Genomic DNA, 25,730 nt, shown 5'->3' on the forward strand with positions numbered 1-25,730 from the left:
CTCAAAGTCTGAGATTGGCCTTTGAATTTTTAGCGATCTGTTAGAGAAATTTTATTTTGCCCGCGATAATAGCAGCAATTTCATTTTGATTTGATTACATTCTCATTCAATAAGTATTTTTCATTAGATTTCTCTTACGAGAAAACTTAATTACAGATTGAATTGCCGGTTCGTTTATCGAAAATTAAAGGATCCCACTTTTAATTAAGTCGCGGACAATTTTTCCTCAAGGGAAGTTTGAAGTCTAATTATTCTATAAACTGGGAGCTTAAAGTAATAGGAAGGGAGTGGACGCTTTTTAACTATACAAGACAAAATGCATTATATGACGAAATTTCTAGCCGCACGGCAATCTCTTGTTCACGATATTGCGCGTTTATCTTTTGTTTATAATATTATCAGTGATACATGGATAGTTATAGGCGATATCTATGTAGTATTATCACAAGTATGACACTTGTGATACTGTGAAATGTACTCTCTCTCTCTCTCTCTCTCTCTCTTTCTCTCTCTTTTATAGATTAATTCTGTATAATTATATTTTTGTAATTTGATGCAAAGCTCTCTTTAAAGACAATCATAAATAATGAAAATTATTTATTAATAATTTATTTTATACATGTTATTTTGTTTTTCGAGTGCATGCATGAGTAATACCTTTTTTTAAAAGTAATATCTTTTTAAACTTGATATATATAACCCAAAACACACATATTTCACAAACTTTCAAATTGTGATATATTCATGAATAATTGCATTGTGAATTTTATAGGAAGTAATTATAACTTTAATCTAACGATATTGCACATCGATAAATCAACACAATGCTTATCTTAGAATTTAGCTTTTATGAGAAATTAGATAAGGATTGATAAACAGGAGGAAATAAACTCAGATAAAGGGGTCCGATATGCGACTCGATTATATTATAGGTATATGTTAAAGTTTTTAAATTTGTACAAAAGTAAATTTACACATACTTGTACGAATTCAAGGATTTTGCACTTGAATTTGTGTAATTCCGCAAAATTCGTCACCGGTTATTTAAATGAAACGTCGCGACAAAAAAAATTATCTTTATGCTCGGAAAGCGATGCAAAAGTTTTGACATTCTTTCGTTCTTCTCTGCTAAACTTTGAATTTTCATTAAATAATTGCAACTCTTGTAATCCGTTTCCACACGCGAGAGAGACGAAGTTTCTCCTAGTGCAACGCAATTGTGAAGAAAGTTCAAGATAGCATACATAAATTTAGGTGAGAGACATGAGTATTTGCAAGTTTCGTTCATTGTTGATTGCATTGTTAGAAACAGATAAACATACAATTGGCTTTTTGACATTTAATATAATTGCCGGATTTATAAATAATTAATGTATAATAGAAATGCTTAACAAAAAGCGCATTGTTAATTATTATTGATTAAAATTTTTAATAGCAAATAGAGATATATTTTATAGATACTATAATTTAATAGATACTATTAGCGTTTTACTATTTTAAATAAATTATTCAATATATGACATAATGTTATTATATTGTTCTTATAACGGAAAAATTCAGACAAATAGTGAAAGCGGTACAATACACAAAATGCAATCAATACAATATTAATGAGTGTATATGAAAATCTGAATATTGCGGGATTCAATCTATCGAAATTTAATAATTCCGTTATTAAATTTTATTTAATAATCGAAAATACACGACAGTTGCTTTTTAAAATTTTTATTTGCTTTTTTCAGTTTTTACATTCATTGAAAATTTAATATTTACAAATGTAATGATTACAGGGGCGAATTATTGACAAAATTTATTATTACTATGTTTTACTTTTCAACATTTCATCTATTGCTTTTTCTAACATAATATTTTACCATTAGCTGAGCCATTATCTATTCCGTTTATCTATGAACGTAGTTTTGTATCTTGCAGATAAATTCAGTTGATCAAATAGGTAAAGCGTGAATAAATAAGAGCGATATTATGTACATATACATCGAAGCAATAAAGCAAGATGGTAGATGCAGAGTAGAATCATTCCAACGACTGAATAATCTCTCCTCTTTGCCTAGAGAATTATGGAAATAACATTGAAAATACGGTGCCTCTCGTTCGTTTCCATAGCTTTTCGCACGGCTTTACATAACTATATATTAAAATATATCACAGCTGCTGATGCAGGGATTTTCAAGGTGTGAACATCTTCGGTGATAGTCCTAAATATTATAGAGGTAACAATGAGATTAACGCAATGAGCGCGAGATAATATAAGATAATATTTGTAAAATTTCTTTTGCATTTTCTATGTATATGTTTTACTACCTATATCTAGTAACGCACGTGGCGTATTGCACGAAGAAAACGTATGCTTACCCGATTAAATGACGAGCATTCGTAGTGGCATAGTAAGCGTTCAATCGATTGGTTGGCTGAATGAGTCTCGATAAGTCGACAGTCTCTTCTTTATTTCCAAAGTTCACCACTACATAAACCACATCTTTATCAGTTTTTCTGTAATAATAAGCATGCCTTGTCCTTACTGATGCTCAACTTTGAACGTTGCAATATATTTCGCGAGAAAATTAAATGTTACAGATACGTATGCTTTTTCTAATATATATATTCTTAAGAAAGAATTAAATATATACTTTTTAATATTTGAAACACATCAGCAATATTAAATAATAATGATAGTAATAACAATGATAATAAGAATAATTCTTGTCTCATACACGTTTGTCGTTACATTTTACTATACCTGGCAAAGAAAAGAACATCATTGTTTAATAAGTTTGTGGTCAAGGTTCCTTGTTTAACAGCCGGCAATATTCGTAGAGCAGAAACCGCTTCATATAGAGCGTAATAGGAGTTGTCCTGTCTTTTTTGCGCGGCCAAATTAAGTGTCACATAGTTTTTGTTTACCGGTAACCACGTTTTCGGATTCGTAGAGAATCCTAAAATTATCAAAAAATTAGGTCTTTTCATAGCAAACGTATGACATTGTACATCGCATACAAACATAATCGTATTTTTAATATTACAAACAATAATATGATACAACTATTTTTTTTAGGTTGTAAAACGACACATCCAGAGTGACAACAAGCGTCGGGATATTGTATAGCATACCGCGACATGATCGATAAGAGACTTGTTTCATCTCGAGTTTTTCACCCACTTTCTTTTCGAAATCTCAAAATGTGACGCGTGACCTGACAAATATATCGCGCGCGTTGATCCTTGGATATGTGGACCATGACACGAGACCTGATATTAATGCGGCGCGTTCGGTACAAACCGGTTTCTATCACGTTACCGGTTATTTAATGTTTTTTTGCTATTTATTAACAGATCCATCGCGTTAATCGATTTTTGCAAATGATATTGTCAAATGATATTCAGCTCTGTTCTTGATATTAAAATTCCAAAAACAATAATGATCAGCAAAATATTCGCTTCAAAATAATTAATAAATTAATAAATTTACAGACCGACGCAATATCGTTTTACAACTGTACATCTTTCAATTGTATCTTAGTTTTATGAATCGCTTCCACAAATTTTCGCAATCGGTGTTTCTACAGACAAAAATTAAATTGCAGACAATAATTGAATCGCATTTCATGATTGGTGAGTTAACATAGTGATTTTAAAAGTTGCTCGTCGTAGTACCTACCAGCTGAAGTGGTATTGTCCCACTGGAATGGCGTCCTGGCAGGATCCCGGGATGCTTTCTCGTAATTTTCTTTACCGGCATTACAACCTTGCGGATCTTTAGTATCTTGCCACGACATCCACGTATCCTCCATGCCAATTTCTTCACCGTTGTAAGTCACACTTACGCCCGGAAGCAGTAGAGTTAGCACAGTTACCGCCTGCGCTCGTTCCTGTCCGTAACGTGTCACTAATCTGGATTTGTCGTGATTCCCAGCCTGTGGTAAGAGTGCAATTTTAACTCGTTATGAGTTATGACTCTACATTGTCAAGCATCTTAAAAGTAGAGATCAAAAGATGTCAAATATGATAACGCATTTCGAATTGTAACGCGTTACGAGAAAAATAAAAAATTTGGCTACTTGAAATGTAATAAAAACATGGCATAAAGTATAAAAGATTAAAAAATATTTAATGAACGATTCGGCTTCGCGTTGATTTCAAGTTTCCAATTTAAAAAAATCCAAGCAGGCGATAATAGCTTGAGGCATAAAATATAACGTCTCTCTTATGCATATATGAGCGATTAAGATCTTGGTTAGCTCGAAAAATTGTCGCTCTAGTTAAGCGACACTTGGAGATTGATACTAGAGATTCGAAAGAATACGTTTCTCTCATTCGACTTACCACCCAGTTAGCCGTACCCTGCACAAAAGGCATGTTTAGCATCCATCTATCGATCACGTTCTTAAAATCGGCCGCTGTAGAATCTTGATCTGTGTCGGTGATCAGACCAAAATTAAAGGGAAAGTGTGCCCCGTATACATAATATTTAATCGTCATCGTCATGTTCGCGTAAGCTTCCATCATTATGATTCTTTCATCCGGATACTCGTCCATTACTTCTCGCCATCCTTTGACCATCTCGTAGGTGCGCGGTTGATCCTTGGTGTATATCTTATCCGTATAACCGTAATCATCGGGATTTGGATTACCCGTGAGTGGCTCATCCAAAAATCTGACGTCCTCGCACAGATGTGGCACCGCGTCCACCCGGAATCCGTCCACCCCCTTGTCGAGCCAAAATCTCAGGACGTCCTGGAGGGGCAGGGTTAGAAAGAGAGAGAGAGAGAGAGAGAGTACAATACGCTTGGGTAAAGCTCTATATACCTTTCAGATCTATATATACCTGCAAGTGGGTTAAATCACTATGCTGTATGCCCTAAAGATATTTATTCGAAACAATAGTTTACACAGCAAATTCAAAATCAATTTAATTAATTATTTCGCTTTGATTCATATAAATCCAATCCTTTAATTCTACACATACACGCGCATACAAATGTCAGGATACATAGAAGTTCACAATTATAATTTTTGTAACAGGATATAAATCTAATGTTCCTTCAAAAAAATTCTATACATCTATTATTGACTTCAAAAAGCGCTATGCCTCACAATTATGCTTTAATTATGTTATTTATAATATGAGTAAGTCAAAAGATTATTTTTATTATTTTATGTCAGATTGAATTAATAAGAAAAAAGAGAGATAAGCGATGCAATCGTTTTGATAATATATAAGACAAAATTCAAAAAATGTGATCTTTTTCTTATATGTAAATAATATCTGATAATATTGGTTTAGAAAAGAAAATAATGCTATCATTTTTTCTTCTCAACTTCCCCATCTGACTTTATGTTACGAATGTAGCATGTTCCGGGTAAATTTTGTGACATAAGGGATTTGGAGGAATTGAGGCTGCGATAAGAAGAAGCATCTTGCCGTCGTGAAGCAATTTTGCGGTTATGGATGGAAAGAAATTGAATAAAACCTCGACATCTGTGGTACGCGAGTAACGGAGTACATTACGTATGTGTGTTTGTGTGGAAAAGAAAAAAAATTTGTTATATACTATTTTAAGAAAAAAAAAACAAACAATCGTCTCTCTGGTAAAATATAAAAAAGATACATTTTACATATTTATACGTATTTTCGTCTTTACATTTTGCAAAGCTTTTAACGCTAGCGGAAAAATAATTGCAGATTGCATCACGCGAGCTTACTGCATTATTTACTGCACGATAGTTTGTCCAATTCGGATTTTATTGCGTGTACCAGTGTACTTTACAACTTTCAGTATTACGGCTGGATGTTCCATCATTTCATTGTATCTCAAATTACACACACAGGATTTGATTGTAAAATATGAATATCCTGGAAAACTTTCACCTACTAAAATTCCATCACTCCTGTAGCGTGAGGAAAAAGGATAAGCCGGTTATGACGGCGAGGTAGAAAATTTGACCTTTTACCTTTATCTAGGTGCAAATAATTTGTTCGAAAGTTGTTATTCCGGCTTGGCGAACTTTTGTTTATGTTAAATTGATTGTAATTATCTCGCTTCACGCCCGCCGGACATTTGTCATCGTACAGCCGGACGAATTATTATCGATCATCTTCCACAAGTAAATCACATTAACAATCATTTGTCGCGCAACATTTTAAACGTTCGTGTCTCTGAAAAATTGACAAATATTGTGCGCGCATCCGTTTGCTGATTCGTTCCGCGAGCATAATTTCACGCTCGTTGCGTTCACGCAACGAACGACTAATTGCATCCGCTTTCCGCGCGACGATTAACGATGCGATTGAGGAAGACACTTGTCCATCAATTTTGTACGTTTCAGCGTTGATTTATCGCCGACGAATTAATTACTACCGATAACAAATGCACGAATGTGTCCGTCGATCTTTCGTCGATTGCGAAAGTGTCTGATTTTTCTAAAATTATTTTCACGAGCGAATTACGTCGAGAATAGCGAAGAGAGATAAAGGGAAAACAGGATAATGTTTTTCCTTCATTCTCAACGCAACGCGTGGTATACGCGCGCAAGAGCGCAAGCGCTCATGCGGCGATGATAACGGAAAAAGCAATGTTCTTGTACGATGTATACAAGCCGGATTTATTTTCACCCCTTGTGACATCAACGATGCTGTGTAATCCACCGTCTCTGTCTTACCGCCGCGGTTGTCCGAGATAACGTGATAACAAGATAATCCGCTATTTCGCTGCTTTAGTCATGAGGACTGGACGGTTAATTATCGATATTTCTTTTTTTTTTATATATATGAAACTGTAATTGGCCCTGTTATATGATTTTACTTTGAAATTATTACAACTAATTTACGGCTGATCGATTTTAACAACAATTCTGTGTCACACGAATGTGACATAATCTAGAATCGTAATTTTATGTCGAAAGAAAAAATAAAATCGTGCGTCCGAATGATTCGATAAGAGAGAAGCATTGAATCATGACAAATTTAATGATAGTTTTTTTGCGAATAATACGTACCTTCATTGCGCGCACTACGTTCTCGTTCTCATAGTTGAGGTCGGGTTGCTCCGGTGCGAATTGATGAAAATAATACGCTTGTCGTTCTTCACGCCAGGTCCATGCTGATTTGCCGAACACGCTCATCTATATGTGTCAATAATCATTCAATCATCCCGATTAACTGATTATGCCTTGAAAGCTTTAACGACAGATATAGAACAGACGAGAATCGAATATGTCGTGCTAGAACATTTCGAACAATATATATATATATATATATATATATTGCAGATTCGCGTTGTGCTGACCGGAATATATTGTTTCGCGTTACCGACGCCTATATACATATTTCAAAATCGACGAGACTTGTAGGTAATCGCAATGATGAATCGTCGGTTAACTTTGGTGTCGAGAAACGCGAACAGAACATTTTTCAGATATTAAAGGCTAATCGGCTCGTGATGGATAAAAAGAATCGATCGTCTTAATGGAACTTTTTTGGAGGATTTTCGCCTGATTGATCGTCAAAGTTGAACTAGAATTTAATTCTCACTGAAGTTGCAACTTAGACATTTAGTTTTTCTTTCTCTTTCTTTTTTTTTTTTTTCAAATCGTTGTTGCCACGATACTTGATAAAAGATATCTTTATGCGATCAACCATATCACTCTATAGCACGATAAATATTTTTGTTAATACAGAGCATTTTAACTTTTACGTAATTACATTTCGAGAGTACTTTAAATTATAAGATTCGAATGTGTTAACTTTTGAATGCGGAATCCGAATCGCTATACAATAAAATCACTTATGCGTCTCAGAGATAATGCGAATTATTTAGTAGGCATATCTTGCGCGATGCGATTGTTGTGAGCTTAACTTAAGTAATTACTTTTAATGTTTATCACTGTTTATATATCGTACTGCGAAATAGAAAATTAATAATAAGAGCTAAATTAATCTCGTTTAAAATTAGTTGAAGAAAATAATTGAAATACGAACATTAAGATAATCTCGCGTATTCGAGCTCGGATCATTTCGAGATTGACTTTAACAATATAGGTTATTTACATCATTATTAAAGGCGCGAAAAGCCGATTTTCCTGTCATCATAAATTTTCGCACGACACGGACGTCTCTTTGAATTATCAAATATATTTACCCAATTATTCGGCTTCGTAACCGTTCCGTTGGGTAACACCTTGCCTTTATGCCATACGTAATAGTCGGTGTAGGGTTCGATACTTTTTAAACTCTTTTGGAACCATTCGTGCTGATCCGAGGAATGATTAGGAACAAAGTCCAGAATAATTTTTAAAGACGCGTCATGAGCAGCCTTCGTGAGCGCCTCAAAATCCTCCATAGTGCCGAAAGTTTCGTCGATGCTGACAAAATCGGAAATGTCATATCCGGAGTCGACCATCGGGCTGGGATAAATCGGAGATAACCAAAAAGCATTAACATTCGACCTGATGAGATGGTCTAGCTTGCTCCTGATACCTGCATGCGAAAAGTCGAAACATTTTTAGATCGTATTCGTGAAATATTTTAATGTGAATTAATATTTTAGATTGCAATTAAATAAATCAACTATTACATGCTTAATTTTAAATAGGTTTTACTTTTTCAGATCTTTAAATCAAATTTCAGTTATCAAGATAATTTTGTAATATCAAATATAAAAGACTGCCAACAAATAATTGGTTTGTTTCAAAAAAAAATATTCTACAAAAATTTGAAATTTTATATTTATAAAAATATATTTTTAAAATTAATTTTATATTGTCTCAACAACACAAGAATCGATTATTAAATTTAGAGTTGAAAACTTGTGCATATTAGGTATATGTGGTTATATAATTATATATAATAATAATAATAATATAATAACATACCCTTAAGATCTCCTGTACCATCCCCGTCGCTGTCTTTGAAGCTTTTGGGATAAATTTGATAAAGTGACATTGATTGCCACCATTTCGCATTAGGTTTGCTATATCCAAGACTGGATAATAGTAATATTGTACAAAGCGTTATTACTTTTTTCATTATAGCTGGATCTTGAAAATAAATAATAACAAATTACTTATGCGCTGACTTAAATGTGTAATAATATATATACAAAGTGATTCATTTAAATTGAAACACTCAAATATTTAAAAATGGATATCATAATGAATAAAATTTTAAGAATATTTAAAACAGCAGAAACACACTGAGTGTTTGTTACCACATTATATTACAAAATTTTGCAAAACGATATGGTTGTCGGCAATTAAGAACACCTGTTTCTATTATAAATTTGCACACTTACCAATAATTTGTCAATGTTAGTGCTTATTCCAGTATCAATAGATACTGCTCGGACCCCTGCTGTAAGATCTACTGTTGTAGAGTAAACCAATCTTTCCTCTTTTATAGCCGCATTATGTAATTCCGAGCGAGTAAGATTGCTATATGCGTATAGCCGGTGTATTCATTTCGTCTAATCGTGAGATGTATCGCAAGATCATCTAATCGTATCTTTGTCAGAATTTTTATATTATTTATCTTTTTCAATGTAGAGTCACACATCAATACTACAAAATCTAGAACATCAGTGTCTTTCAAAAATGGCAGAACGAGTGATGAAAAATAGATGAAACATTTGCAAATACATATACAGGATTTTCCGCTTAAATGTATCAACTTTTTATGAGATTCCTCACATTGATTTTTGGGATTAATTTTATTGATTGAAATCGATTTTTCCAAATACGTCAGAAGATCCATTATTAAAGTTTAATACGATTGGAGAATGTACGCGTTTATGTAAATTTAATCATCGCAATATTTGCATCTTTTTGCACAATAAAAATATTACTTTGATTTTTTCGTCTCTATACTTTTTACAATATGCTGATAAAAAGAATGGTATTATTTAATTATTATTTATAGAAATATTATTATGGGAGAAATTTTGTGCAAAAAATTGCTTGAGAAACACTGCTCGAAAAATATTGGTGTGGAGATACGTTCTTATGTATATTTCCGGTGAAATTAAACTTAACTTTAACGCGTTGGCGATGATATCTCGTATTAATATCAATTTGATATCTACAAATAATGATACTAATATCATATTATTTGATATTGTATCAATGAAATAAAGTAAATATATTTTATTTTTTAGATTGGAGCTATTTGGCTATTTAATGCAAGTGTGTATAGGTGGAAAATTTTCTATATTAATTATCTTGTATAAGGTTAATCGCGCGGTGTCTATCGAAATAAGATTAATGTAGCTAGATACCTTGTCTTGATGAATGAACTTGTTTTTGATGTCATAAGCTCTACAATTCTATGCGCGATTAACGAGTCTGTTCATTTACTAAAATAATAGCTCGAAATGTGGTAGGAAATGACATTAAAATTGGTGCGGTCACATCCGACATCACACACTTTAAGTTTTACGATAAAAATTGATAGTTTTCTACTAGTTTTGCTATTACGAGTTTGAAAACAATCTCTTTTTTATCTACTTTTTAAATGAAAACAGCGATCTGCGTCGATATCGACACACATGATTGACATATAACATGTAAAAACATGTAAAAAAAAATCTCTGGCAGAAAAGTGTAGCAATGTCAATTCTCTGTTCCACAAAAATTTAATCAGTGATTAAATATTCGAGAAAAGATAATGCGTTACATAAGCAATTATTGACAAAATTACGTCACGCGTAAAGTTGATGCAAATAAGATTGAAATCGATATGTTCATACTTTCTTTTTGAGATATTTATACGAAATATTTTTTTGAAATATTTATTTGAAACGTAAAATTTTAAAATTGTTTATAAATCGTCATATGTACGTACATAGTTTTTCAAACGCTTATAGATTTACAAGTTTCGTGTATTGTGCATAGAAATATTTATCTTGCGTCGGAGAAATAAAAAATTGCTATTTATTTCGTGACTGTAATAATTGTGATATTTCGTTACAATTTTTACTTCCAAAAAATCGGTTACTTTTACTAAAATAAATTTTATTTGTCGAATGAAAACGCAACGAACGTTTTTGTGCGAAAAATTGGGAGAAAGAAAATAGAGAAATTTTTCTCTTTGTCGTTGCTACTACGAACGCGGTAGTAGAGTTTTAAACAGAAATTTAATCTCGTGACCTAAAAACATTAGTGGGATTGCACAATGTTTTATATAGACCCCGGAACATGCTCCCATAGCTCTCACTTCGTTAAATATTAATAAATAGATTAAAAATGTGCTATTCTTGTGTCGTACGTATTATAATGTACATTAATCGGATAATGTATGAGCGATAAAATTATAGACTTACTGCGTAAAAAGGGGAAATAAATTGATTCAAGAGTAATATAACTTTAATCAATTTCTGTTCTCGATAAGACAAGAAGATTTGACGCATTTTGAGGAACGAAGTTTAAAGTTTTTAACAAAATTCAGCAAAATAAATTGACGCATTTAAAAGCTATTTTGTATATTTTTTGATAATTTTTAAAAGATAAAACAAAATTAAATCGCATCTGAATTTACATAAAAAGAAAGGAGGATGTATTCGTACTATATAAGATTCCGAATACACATAACAAAGTATTTAATCGAAAGCAAATTTAATCGCGGAGAGAGATTGCGCACGATTCGCGATTAACGGTTTGGCTCAACGATATTCATTTTGGCAGTCTGTCAGAAAGCGACGTTAATTAAGTGTCTGCATTATTCAGAAATCCGAATACGCGTGTCGAGCGTAGCTTGTGTATTCTCGGAGACAAGACTGAATCATTTCATCTATGTGATCGTAGCTACCATCCCATATATTGCATACAAGCGCGCAAGGTACATAATCGTACATTTGATTTGCCTCCAGCGCGGCCGCGATTAGTAATCAGATTTTCCGTGAAGATCGCTAAATTTAATGCGCGGGTATAATTTCGCACGAGAGAGCGTTTTGCTTTGTTCAAATCTCGTGCAGCGGGCGATGCGATGAAAGGAAAAAGAAACGAGACAATGAAACACTGGCAGAATCGAGCGAACAAACTGCATTCGAGTTAAGGTCTTTGTCCAGGCACAGGGTCTATTCCGTCAGGAGGCTCTCTACGGCGCGGTAATCAATAATCCAGGTGTGCGTATCTTCGGGTTACGTACTCGAATGCGTGTACACACTACCGAACGCTATCGACGTTTTCCAAAATTGCAGCTGCTGATTTTATTTTACTCGTTTTCTTTTTGTCCGTTGAACAAGTGTCAGAGTTTTCAAGTTTTGTATTTTTGTACAGCTCGACTCGATTCCGCAATCAAAAAGAAAATCATTAGTCATTAGATTGATAAAGGCTAATAGATTTTTTATGTTATTAAAAAGTCGCCGTAAATAATATCTTTATATCTTTTGTAATATTCTTGATAATTCAAATTTATACACATTGAATTTAAAATTGTTGAAAGCTCGCATTTATTCTACTTATTTCTTATGTTAGACGTGACATTTTAAAACACAGTTCGACATTCCGGATATGCTAACATGCTTTAAATGTCTTATCGGTATACAAAGAGTTTTAGCTTATCAATAGCGATCGATATAGGACACATTTCTTAATGAAAATCTAACTTTAAATATCTTTTGTGGACAAAACACATAATAGAGAAAATTCCTACCTTATCTTTTTCTTCTTATCAATTGAATTAAGCTGCTACATCTTGCGATTGATAAAAGCGCGTTATCGTATCCATTATGATCAATTTTTCAATGGGATTAAGCGCATAGTTCTCTATGCGTTAGTTATCTATTCACAGTTTGATAATATCAAAATATCTCTTATCTGTATAGTTGATTTTATATTAAATATCCTTAACAAGAAGAATCTATAGATTTGAAACATATTCCAAAGATTATTTAAAAGAAAGATGATAATAAATAGCTGGCATTTCTTATATGTTCTCTTCAACCTATGAAAATCGAATGGTAAAAAAGACTTTTCTCATCTTTTGTGTCACGCAAGAAAGTTATGTCAGAACGCAATAAGCTCCCAGTGAACTTTACGTCTTCGATCTTTGACGCCATCCCACATATTCCATCTTTTACAGTAGCTTTCTAGGAACAAGAGTGCTTGACTTTGATATGCTTTATCTTTATCCTTATCTATGCAATTATATTATCAGCGATCTGATATCGCTAAAGATAAAAATTTATATCTTCAATCATATTCAGGTTTAACACAATTTATTTCGAAAAAAACAAAAACAATTAGAATAGCTTACAATGTGTGTCAAATAGTTGTGTACAATTTATCGCATAATTGACGCGTTCATTGAGTCGTCTCTTTTATTATGCATATATGTGCTGTATTTGTGCCACAAATAATTATTAGATTACGCTTATCACGTATTATTAAATAATACTATCGAGCAGTATTTCGGTAGATCGTTTTCATCCTATACATACATGTATATTTCATTTTCATAATAAATTGCATGATTTGTAGAACGCTGCGATAACAATCATCCATTAAGTTAATGAGAAAATTTACTTTGTGTGTTGGAATTAATTATTACTCTACTGTATATTTTTCAAACGCGTAAATTACATTGAAAATATTTATTACAAAAATTTCACTTAATATGTTCTTTACATAGTTTTCTTTTTTTTCAATGAAATAGAAAATAATTTGCTCTAATCTTGACAAAAAATATTTTGCTCTTTTTCCAAAATTTACGATTTCGCATACAGAGTTATGCAACGACGCGTTTAAAACCATCCATAATCCGTCAACGCATGGAAACTCGTCATTTTATATTCATAGAGGAGATGGAGTGCGTCCGCGTTATATCGAAAGTGAATAATATATCAATATTGACTTTTTCAGTTGGTGTAAAAAAACGCTATATTAAGAAAAAATTACATACGCAAATATCTTTTAATAAAAGTATATATCACAAAGATGGTGCAATTATAAGAAACGTTTATAAATGAAAGCTTTTAGGAAAGGTAATCTCAGCTGCGCACGTGCACAATCAAAATTCCACTTATGATGTTTGTATATGCGACGCGATAATCATACTGCATCAAAATATGTACTTTAATATACTTTGTTCCCGTCGATAAGCAGAAACATTTCAAATCTTGAGAGATTTGTTGTGCGATGTCGAGTTGTTCGAGTTTATGATTCTGTTGTGCGATTTTACGAGAGGATTATCGAATATTTTGCTCTGGAATATTGAGGTTGAACAAAGTTTCCGGAACAATAGGAATAGCTAAAGAGTGTTTTAGATGATAAATTTTTGGAAACATGTGCCATTTTCCCATCAAAAGTCATTTTTATGATTTTTATATCAATAACATTATCTTTTCGCAAAAGAAAATGCTCGTATTGTAATAAAATACGGGATGATTCAATGTCATCTCCATCGGGAATAAACCGTTGATTAAAAATTTCTATACAAATTTCATAATTCGAGATAATTGCAACTGTATAATCGCTAGTATTATGACTATCAAATGGCTTATATTATGCATATAAAGTATAATTATATGTCGCAAGACACAAGAGATATCCAATATTCGCAACGAGTTATTTATCGGTCTTAATACGTACATCTCGAGTCTCTTTTGCCATCAAACGCCTTGCTGACGCCAGAAAGACATATTCATCACTTTGGGCTAATAAGAAAATGACAAGGAGAACTTGCCGAAGCTAATTTTCGAGCTATTATTTCCCCTTTGGTCGTCCCCGCCCATCTGCGACATTATTACTCTGCATGTCACCGATTATGTGTGTACGGCGAAGCGAATCAAAATAGACGTGCCTGCGCATGAATTGGCCATTGTCCAAGATTCGGTTTAATTACGTTGCTATTCTCTAAACTATACACTTTTATATATGGCTATATATATATATATATATAGCATTAATAGGAACTTATCTGTCAGTGCTTTAGTAGAGAAACTATACGACAATACAACAGTCGCTATTCTGTCTCGCCAATCATTTCATGATGATCCTCCTTCGTTTCTCTGTAAAAATTATGAGACCATGAAAGAAAAGAAAATTAGCGATTAATGTTATTAAATATAAGTTATTGCTTATATTCAGGAAAATATTAGTATGCTATTTGTATATATGAAAAACAAAGACACATTAATAGAGGTTTTTTTTAAACTTTTCTCTCTCTCTCTCTCTCTCTCTCTCTCTCTTATTGTAATTCTACTTTTAGATTATTTATATAATCTATATGATTGTATAAATATATATAATGATATACGTCACGTATGTATATATCTGATGAAATATGTGGAAACTCAAAAAAGAAATTAATTTCTTTAACTCTAATAATATATATATCTTTTATTTTTTCTTGTAAATTTTTTAAAAAATCAAGATAAGTTTGTGATATAAAAGTTTTCGATATACAATTTTGATATAAAATTATTTCTGATGGCTTTTTTTGATACGGTATCTTTTTATAAGTATTTTTCATCCTATTTTTTTTTTTTTTTCATTGTGTTTATTCATATTACTTATCGCAAAAATGAGCTTCAATATGAATTTGATCGAGTTTGTTTTATCTTGTTTTCAATCGTCAACGTTTATCGTTTAATCAGTTTCTATCTCGTGTAAGTGCATCGATTAATAATAAACTGACGTAAGGAGAGGGAAAGAAGCAGAAAGAAGATTCTTGGCTGCGTAATGTGCAAGACTGCGGTTTGTTGCCCGAAGAACGAAGCCATATCAATTCCTTTAATCACATTTATTCAGAAGCCACCGATCGTTTTTAATAAATGAGCAATGTGCCGATAGTCATTACTTTATGCTGTTACGATGTTATGAATGAGATCGGTATACTCATTCCTCTTATTATACAGTAATAAAGTTTTACAAAATCGCAAAAAAAAAAAAAAAAAAAACGTTCTACAACATGGAATTGCAATATGCATGCTATTGATTGTGAATATACTATGATTTCTTAACAGAGTCTTTTGTCTTTGGAAATTTAGTTTTCTCGCTATGATATTTAACAATGAATGTATGTACTTTCACCCACAATGATGCACAATATAATCGCGCTTGACAAAGACTCGATCCTTTTGTCTAGTTTTAGCGTCAATGAGTTAACGAATAGAAAAGTTGATACGGAAATAACCTTCAAGCACAACAGCTTCAAATTTCTCTCGTAACAGTATATAACTCCGCGATGAGAGATTATTTCAATATGTACACATATTATACAAATTATTCCATAACGTTGTTAAATACAATGTATTTGATCAAGCTTTTTTTAATTTACGCTCTGTGTAATACAATATAAATTAATTTATATATACATACATGGTATACTGCAATGCTCTTATAACTGCGATAGTATTCATTAAATTAATGCATTTTTTAAATGACGAGATGAAATGGATGCGCGACGAGAGATTAATATATAATCGATGATATCTTACGGATGATATCATCCCGGTATCGAATATTTCTGAATCGCCTATTCTGTCGTATTGTTTTCCGTATAATACAAGGGTGCTTGAGGAATGGTTTCTGATCTCTGATAAATATAATGGTTCTTGATTATACCGTTTGTATTTTACGCGCGGTCGCGCCTTTGCGGCGGTTCTCTAGCATTTTGCCGATATCTAAATTAGTTTTCGTCGGGTTTGCCGGACCATCCGGAGTTTGCATAAGGCTGCTCAGGAACGCCGTATTACTCGGTCAACTTTAGCACTTTCGGGACATCATACAAGCAACTTGCTGTCAGACGCTAGAAATGGATACGCTTTAGTCTAATAATGATAGAAAGATATAGTTGTGATATAAAATTTTGCACGTGTTATATGAATATAGTGATATAGTATATGTAATCGCGGAAAAGGCGGAAAAGAGAAATATATTATCTGCAAAAACAAAAATGTAAATTAAAATAAGAGACGGATATGAATTTTGTTCTGTGTACTAAATGCATACATTTCGCCATTGCCTCGCAATCTCGTGCATTATTCAAGCGAAATGTAATAATTCACATATGTTATATTCGCGTCTGTTTGCTTATCCGCTTACGGTGAATAATTTCAGAACCCCCCTCATATCACGCGCCATCACATCAATACGCTCGTATCGTCGTTCGTTTAAAGGTGTTTTTGGAAAGTGATAGCACTCCGCTAAATTATTATTTGAAAATGTACAGATCATCACGATCACAAAGCGGAACACTTTGACGAGATTCACGACTAAATTTCAACAAAATTCTGTTTATTAATTTTACTATACACGTATATATCATGTACGCGCGTTTCTGCATCATATAATCTCGCCAAAATAAAATTACTTTTGCAGTCGCGCGTGTAGCTTTTTATTTCCGACAAAGTATTCTCGCGATTAATTTACTACACGAGATATACATTATGTAAAATGGACGTTGTTCTTTTTAATATCACGCAATTAAGATGATGACCTAATATCATAAAAGAAAATGATGTTGGGACTCTTTGAAATGTCGATTAACTTGAGGGTTATTTTATGTCGGATATCTGGCAACACTTCTGGTATTCTTATCGAGGGGAAAATTGTAAAATATTAGTTATTAAGTATAATAGAGATATAAATTTGCAGAGGTAATGAATCATGTATTTCAAAGAGCATAAAGTACAATTAATTTGATACAAAATTTTAGATTTCTATCTTTATTCTTCTCTCTGTCTATAAAGAATTATAAAAGAAATTAATTGTAATAAACGTAACTGAAACTTTTTATAAACTGAAACTTCTTTTTTCTTGAAATGAGAAAAATATGATTTACATTATCTGCTGTATTCTTTTATATATTGTGCGCAATTGGATTTTGTGCAGGCGATTGTTTTTGGCCAAAATGTCTTTTGATTGTTGCCACATGTCGTCGAATAAGAGGATGACAGAATTTTCCCAGGGTCGATATTCGATTGAGACGATTTACTCGCAGAATAGCGTTTTCCCTGGAAATGAATACCGATACATTTTTTGGCAAAATGCGTTATTGCAAAGGCTATACACACACTCGCACATACACGTAGTAAATAATCAAATTATAATAACAAAATATAAGTTTTAATCAAAATTATATCCTTGTTTAAATTCAATACTTTGCGTTTTGGTATTAAATGTAAGGATTAGCAGATGGATTATTTCAAATAACTATTTTAAATGTGACACTATATATCGACAGCGCATCGAATAAGCTACTGTTTGATTAATTATTAGCCGTATTATTCATATAATTACGTTTGGATCTCGATTCAGTAGACTTGCGGCTCGACAGAGAAATGCGAAACACGTCGCGTTGAGCAATAATTTCGAGATTTTAACTACCGAATTATACATATTATTTTAACTAACAATAAGTTAGAGATTTTTATTTTTTATGCTAAAAAAGATGCACCGTTAAATTATTATCTAATCAATAAACTGATCTTTTAAATAATTGACAGCGATATTTATTAACTCGATTGTAAATATAGCTAATTTGTTTCTTATTTTCGTTCAATCTCTAAACGAGGTGAACGTGATGTTCGCGTTTAGAAACACTTCAACTTGTGATTAGCATAATGGGAACTCGTTGGTAACTCGTGTGCGATCGATCGGCTATGAGACTAATTCGCAGGCTATACGCAAGTGCTACCGATCGATAGCTACTCTGCCACCACGGTTTTACCGCAGTGATACACGGTCTTACACTTCGTAGCATTACATTCGACAAATTAATGTAATTATGGTGGTGACGATACGCGTTTGATTCCGTGATGTAACATTCGCAGAGCTGCACCATTACAAGACGGATACGCACACGATAATTACGTTGTCATCAAAGTCAATCGGCATAAAATATAGCGGCACGTAAATAGAAATAGAAATATTACATTTATCGAAATCGTGAAATTTTTATTTTATTTCCAGCATCTCGCGATTTTATGAATATATAAAAATTTATGCAAAACATTTCCATGCATTATTTATACGTAATAAAAACTGTATATAGATAAAAATATATATAGATATCCGGATATTGTCGTCATTTTCTTAGATATCCAAATATTTTTAGCGATATCGAGATTTCTGTCTCACATGCGATTTTTTTCATGGTTTGATATTTATGCTATTGGATAATATATAATAAAGTTAGTTTCTCTAAAAGAGCTGCGAAACAAACAGCGTTCATCAATCAGATAATAATAAGATATCTAGACAATTTCGCAAAATTAAATGGTTACGAAACAAAAATTTATACAAAAATTCCGCAATAATTTTCCGCCTCGCTCGCCTTGATTGATGATCGTATACAATACAAATGCCATCGCGCGTGCATCGCGCATATTTGTGCGCTTTGTCCAGAAACGACGACGACGATGATGATGATGATGGAGCTAAAAATGCTATCTTTTGTTTACTCTTTTTTTTTACGATTGCAGTTGCATCTCCACCGGACAGACGAGTCACGAGGGACGATATTGGAGTGGCTTCGGCCGGTGCAGCGGCGAACAACGCGACCGCTACCAGCTGCAGCGGTTCGAGCAGCGCAGCTTCCACGAGGCCGCGCAATCCTTCCTCCTCTCCTGGTCGAAACGGCCAACTCTCCAGTAAGTTTTCCAAGTATTACCTCCCCGAGATACACTGCAATGCTTATCGACCAGACATTTCTACAAGCGTATTTCCTCAAAAAGCAAAGTTTTTCCTACTCCTTTTTTTTTTTCTTCTTTTCTTGGACACATCTCGACACACGTGGGAGATCACGATACTTTTATAATTTAACAATATTGTGTGAGCAAAGTCTGTGTTTCAGAAATACTGATAACATTGCAGGGTGGTTTATTATAAATGAAAAAATTGAGCGTAATATTGATAAGAATATCGAAGATAGTTTTATGAAAACTATGCGTGACAATTTTCGTATGCAAAAGAATTGAACTTTATGTGTAAAATTTTTATTTACTTATACTATAATATAATATTTTTACTTTATTTAATAAAATTAGATTTCCACGAAAATGTCATATTATTTCTGCGTTACGCGAAATGAGTTTCTGCCACGAGTGGATTTTTTTTAATGTAATAAGAGAGAAGTTTACTTTCATAGATATCAAGCGTATTTATTTTTCATTGGTTTTATGACTTCACTTATATACATATATATATAATAAAAATTTTTCGAAATGTTTATTTTAGTTTGTAATATATATTAAAATACCAACTAATTAATTGAAAATTGTTTTCGTACTAACGCGTGACGAGATGATCTTAATTATATTTTATGTCACATACAAGCTGTATTACGGAAGCTGTATTGCTCTTTATTTTCTAAAATGATTTACACCGTTATTCCGGGTAATGCGCCGGGCTCTTTGTTTGCGGAAAGATTTCTCCGTGATTTAGGGTATGATTGAATCTGGCTCCATTGAATCGCATTAATCGAAGCGATTACGTTCACTGTGTTTCAGAACAGGGCACTTTGACGATAGTACGCCGAAGTTCTGGCAAAAGCAAAAACATTAGCAGTGGAAGTTTCGAAAGTTCTCCACCGCCGCACAATCCCGACACTCCGTATTTATCGAGCCAATCCGTCGACCTCGATGAGATCCTCGATAATGTCGATCTCACGACGGACTCGCTTCCTGCTGTTGACACTCCCGACGCGTGCGACAAAGCTGCTCTCAGGTATCATATCGCATTGCAGGTGTTAATGGCTTTGCAAATGCGACACGCTTTTTTTAGATTTAGATGGAGGTTTGCTAAGAGTAGCATTAATGATAAAAAAAAAAAAAAAACGCGACATTTTTTAGTCGCTGGACGATTTTATATAAAATTTTATCGTTTTATCATTTTGAATTGGTGAGAGATAAAAACTGCATATTTTATTCGGACAAAAAATATATCTTTCATATATAGATTTTTACATTATAATTACATTCTCAGAGAGCGATTATGTTCCGCAACACGCGTATATTAAAAAACACGCAATTTGCATGTAATAAAATAATTATCTACCCGTGAATCATTCAGTGGGCTTATGAAAAATCATATTATGAAAATCAATTTATATGTCGAGTGTCAATTACGTTATACTTTTTCTACATATCCCCGTAATGTTTTTGTCCAATCTTGCGTTAAATATTTTATTCAACGTGAGATTAAAATCCCGCGACAATCCTGTGAAAAAAAAAAAAAAAAATATCCGCCCCTTCGAGCATCGAAGAGTTAAATACAATTACGTTAGCAATCTCGACTTGTCGCGCAATTATCGGAAAGCGATTGGATGCGAACGTCTAGTTTAGAAAGCACGTTATTGGCGCGCAGGGAACAAACTCCGAGGATACCTCTCTTTTGCAGATTGAGGTGTTTATTGAGGCAGCTACAACATGGGGAGATATCCGCCGAACTGCTTCAACGAAACTTGCATTATGCAGCTCGTGTACTCGAGGCCGTTTTCATCGACGAGACCAAGTAAGTTTCTTTACACGAGCGAGAGAGAATACCGAGTCTCTCGTGTACAAACGTGCAATGCAAAAAGACAATGGTCTATATACTCTGTATGACTATTTCAAGTACCAGTGTTTTCTTCCGCCGAAATTTACAGACATTGCCGACACGCTATCGCCTCCACGTCCCGCACCTCGCGGTTAATTAACAATTCTCTTTTTATAGGCACTGTCGATATCATAATTGTCGAGAATACGACAAGATTCAAGTTGATTCATGGTATATAATTTATCGATGTGATAGCACTTGGTTTGTGTTTCGATCGAACGTAGCCGATCGTGTTGCGTTTTACATAACGATCATTAATCGATTCGATTATTGAACGAGATATGACTTTAACAGCAGGATCGACTATGCGATTAATCATTTATTAATTATCGATCGACACAAGAGTCGCACAGCGTGCAACTTTTAACACGACGCGACGGTTTAACACGCGGTTCCTGTTTCATTTGCTAAGCGCAACTCAAATTCAGCCTTCTAGCTTCGCGTTATAAGAGCCTTTCGTTCTCGCGATGCGTCGTGCCGGATGAAACTCACAACCCCTGTTCGGGGGTCATTCGGCGATCAAAGAGACAGTCAGTTATAATGGACACAAAGGCCCCTGAATGCGCGCAAACGAGATCGATCGTCCGCATGAAAGCATCAAGCTCGCCGATGAGTCAAACGTTACATAGCGACAACGTTATGACGTTAAAGCTTGTCTAGCTTCTCTAACCGAGATCATTTCTCTAGGTTTGTTGAAGAGGAGTCGATGTCGGATGTCGGCGCCTCTTTAGCTCAGTGGTAGAGCACTGGTCTCGTAAACCAGGGGTCGTGAGTTCAATCCTCACAGGAGGCAAGTGAATTTTTGTCGTTAAGGTTTCCTAGTTCTTCCTAAATTGTCGTCATATCGATGCTATGACATCGAAAGCGAGAAATTTTTCTAAATTTTTCTTTTCTTACCAAATATACATGTTAAAATGAATTAGTTTTCTTTTTTTTTTTTCTTTCTATGTCAACATTTACGCGTTTGATAATGTAAATTGGTCTCTGATCTTTTCAGTGATTAATATATGATTGTAAATTCTGATTAACTGAAAAGATTTGTATCATTTCTCGCTTTTGATTGCAGAAAGGAAAATAAAGAGTCTTAACGAGTCTCCATAATATTATGTAGTTTCTTTAATGCTAATGGAAATATACATATTTGATATATATATGAAATTTGCATCTTTGATAATACAATTTGATGATCATTAATTTGTGTTATTCGTTCAAAAATAATAACGAATTATCGTATAATTTTACAATTGTTCAAAGAATTTTGTTCTCGAATGCGTATCTTTTATTATACACTTTGCATCGCGACAAAATATCTCATGCATCGAATGTGTGAAAATTGCACGCGGTCGATCACTTGCACTTGATATACCTCCGTGTCATGAAGATTATGACAAACTCTTGGAATATATCGCTTGAATCTGAACGCTTGATTTTTTTTTTTTAAATTTTCCATTTTCACGCACCTGCGATTGGTGTGGGCATTGCAACAAAAGTACGATACATATCTCGCAATCCTTCATTTCAGCAATGATTGTCATCGGAGAATACTACGCCGTGAAGCACGACGCATCGAGAGTTTATCATATTTTGTTCTATCAGAGATCGATGTAGTTTGGTCTATTAATATGGATATTCGTCGAAAATGAATAGTGCGATGCCACAAACGCCGATATCGAAAAGAAAGAAAGAGAAAAAAAAAAGAGAAAAACTTTAATCTTGTATTATCCTGATCTTTTTTACACATGAACTAACAAGCACTACCGCAGGGTGAGTTCAGGGAATGAGTGCGCTCGGTCATCACGTAGGGGGGCGGGCCTGACGTCCTCATCCCTAGGGGGCGGCTTGGAACCGGACGGACCACAGGGCCACGCGGTGGTAACCCAGAAACGGAAGCTTCGCACCCCCGTATGGGCAAGGTTGCGAAACATTCACATTTCCAACCCCCTTACGACTCCCGCACCGTTTGTCCCTTCACATGATGTAACATCTTCCTCCGACTCTTCTCTAGTTTCCTTCTCCTTTTCTCCCCTTTCCCCCTTCTTTCTCTTTTCTCTCCTCCCCTGCACACCGATTTTCCCGCCGTCCGTATCCGTGCCGTCGAGGTTCGCGTTTGCGCGTCTCGCGAGAGGCGAGAGACATTTTTTTCTCGAGAATAATAGTTGGTAATCGCGGCGATAAGCGACAAACTTAAATTTCGTTTACGTAATAATGTACATATTTCTGCTAAAATTGGACGAGTTTTACACATGTTTCTCGTTACTTGACAATAAAATATTCTATTTGTTTTCCAATATTTTATTTTACGTGACATTTAATATTTTATATAATATTTTATTTGCTCTTCATCTCTTCTCTGTTTCTCAATATTCATCGAACCACGTTAAATGTCAATCTGCCAATACTCATCACAGACTCGAATTTTGCGCATAACGTGAATAACATGATCGACAACTGATCAGCATCGCGGAAACGCGACGATGGGATGTTTGCTAGATACGACGTTTTTTGTCTTTTACGGACTGGATAAAAAATTGTCATTATTATATATTGTAATATAATTGACGTCCCAGGCTTTCCTATATTAAACGGATCGTTTAGCGGATCGATTAACATTAAAAATGTTACTCTTATATTTTAATGTGCGTGCTCTTTTTATATATATTTTATTGTATATATAATCTTTGTATATATAATATTTTTCCTTGAAAATACCACCCGAGTTGTCGCTCTTTTCCGTAGAATACCAACTAATAAGTGGAACGAGTCAACGTTTCGTTATCTTTTAGCGAATATAGCTTCTTCGTACGTTATCAATCTAGTCTAGTTTATGTGCACAGAAATTAAAACTCATTACGTAGCTATGCGTTCTTTCGTTAATAAGCATCTTTCAATAGTCGAAGAACACAGATATAACACTCGGAATACAAGACAATTAGCATGTTTCTGCAAATTGTTGCATCGATTAGTAATCGTCTATATATATGTAGACGATTCTTTTAGAAAATACTATCAAAAATATTTGTTACTCGTTTGGGATTGTCGATACGGATTAGTCCAGTATAGTTGACGCGCGATTAAATTTTCGTGTTTGTCACGTATGAATGACCACAGAGATAACAATGACATTTAATTGTTTAATATTTTTCCTAAATGTTGAAATCTCTTATTCGTTTTGCGACACACGAATTTGTATAAATAATCGGACGATGCGCGACAGGGAACATTAATTCCACATCATTTATAATCACGTTTATCGACAATTTTTAATTTTTATTTCTGCATCTTGTGCGCGAACGTTGAATCTAGATGAGAGGATAAATATCGACGAGAGGAATGATTCCTCGATCACGAGGATCAAACGACGCTTTCGAACACAGCATGAAAAACGTTACTCTTGCCTTGCCTTGTCTATCTCTCGCTCCCTGTCTCTAGTCTACGTCTTTTCTAGCCTCTTTCTAGGTGTAACCTACACGATTTGTCGGACGTATCTGCCTGCCGTGCAACATGCATCGTTTTCATGATAATCGATCGTTTCTAACTGGTTTAGCATTGTTCTTGCCCGAGAAAGAGAGGAGTGCATGTATATACGTTTATCGCCAGGCGGTCTTCGATAATAAGCATCTCTCGTAAATCTATCGCGGCGTGTGGGGGAGTGACTCGAAAAATGCTACGAGAGCGGTTACGAGGATGGCTATCCCGGGAACTGATCTTCAGCCAGAGCGAACGAATGGCGGAGAGCGAATAAAGAGGGAATATTTTCAAGTCACCCCACGCAGCAGGCATGCCAGGGATGTTTGCTTGATGTAGCAAGACGCTTAGATCGATGTGAAACCTTTCAATGTGATATATGTTTTTCCTTCGTGTTTCACGTTATAGAGACGCCGATCGTGTGGAGTCAGCCGCCACGTGTCGTCCGGGTGTACGCCGTAGGTTCGTTTCATCCAAAATTTTCATTTCGCGCCAACGGAAATCGCCAAGACACGCCAACAAGGAGATAACGCTTTTTTTTTGTTCTCCGCACTTTGAGCTTGGCGCCTTATCGAGTTCCTTCTGCATGAAAAATCACTCGCGCGATTTGCGTGAGACCTTGCTATATAATATACAATGTCACTTTGCTCGCGGGATCAGGATTCGTTTTTTTTTTTTTTTTTTTTTTTATTTTTAGTTTTGCTGGGCGCACTCAA

The 25,730-nt window shown here is 34.2% G+C and overlaps 2 protein-coding genes and 1 non-coding gene across 11 annotated transcripts in view; 2 read left to right on the forward strand and 1 right to left on the reverse strand.

Moving 5' to 3' along the window:
- LOC115238326 (calcium/calmodulin-dependent 3',5'-cyclic nucleotide phosphodiesterase 1-like) overlaps positions 1 to 25,730 on the forward strand; it is a 99,085-nt gene that overhangs the window by 66,954 nt on the left and 6,401 nt on the right. For 7 of the 9 annotated variants that reach the window (XM_029812043.1, XM_029812045.1, XM_029812046.1 and 4 more), the window contains 4 exons: positions 19,437 to 19,604; positions 20,463 to 20,679; positions 21,352 to 21,465; positions 23,313 to 23,462. In XM_029812043.1, coding sequence (XP_029667903.1) covers positions 19,437 to 19,604; positions 20,463 to 20,679; positions 21,352 to 21,465; positions 23,313 to 23,462 — 649 coding nt within the window. Of the gene's footprint in view, positions 1 to 19,436; positions 19,605 to 20,462; positions 20,680 to 21,351; positions 21,466 to 23,312; positions 23,463 to 25,422; positions 25,477 to 25,730 lie in introns of all 9 variants that reach the window. The other 2 variants (XM_029812044.1, XM_029812048.1) reach the window with 2 other exon arrangements.
- On the reverse strand, positions 1,713 to 9,384 carry LOC115238327 (alpha-glucosidase-like). Its single transcript, XM_029812050.1, has 9 exons — positions 9,309 to 9,384; positions 8,890 to 9,054; positions 8,157 to 8,494; positions 7,015 to 7,140; positions 4,342 to 4,752; positions 3,677 to 3,932; positions 2,759 to 2,954; positions 2,374 to 2,511; positions 1,713 to 2,216 (listed from the first exon to the last, which is right to left on the reverse strand). Exons 2-9 carry the CDS (start codon positions 9,041 to 9,043, stop codon positions 2,147 to 2,149), a joined length of 1,689 nt encoding a protein of 562 aa, XP_029667910.1. The 5' UTR covers positions 9,044 to 9,054; positions 9,309 to 9,384; the 3' UTR covers positions 1,713 to 2,146.
- On the forward strand, positions 22,271 to 22,342 carry Trnat-cgu. The gene has a single exon. It is a non-coding gene; the product is annotated as a tRNA-Thr (tRNA).

The sequence above is a fragment of the Formica exsecta genome, unplaced genomic scaffold (assembly GCF_003651465.1).
Source record: "Formica exsecta isolate Colony F162 unplaced genomic scaffold, ASM365146v1 scaffold333, whole genome shotgun sequence".
In the NCBI taxonomy this organism is placed as follows: Eukaryota; Metazoa; Arthropoda; class Insecta; order Hymenoptera; family Formicidae; genus Formica; species Formica exsecta.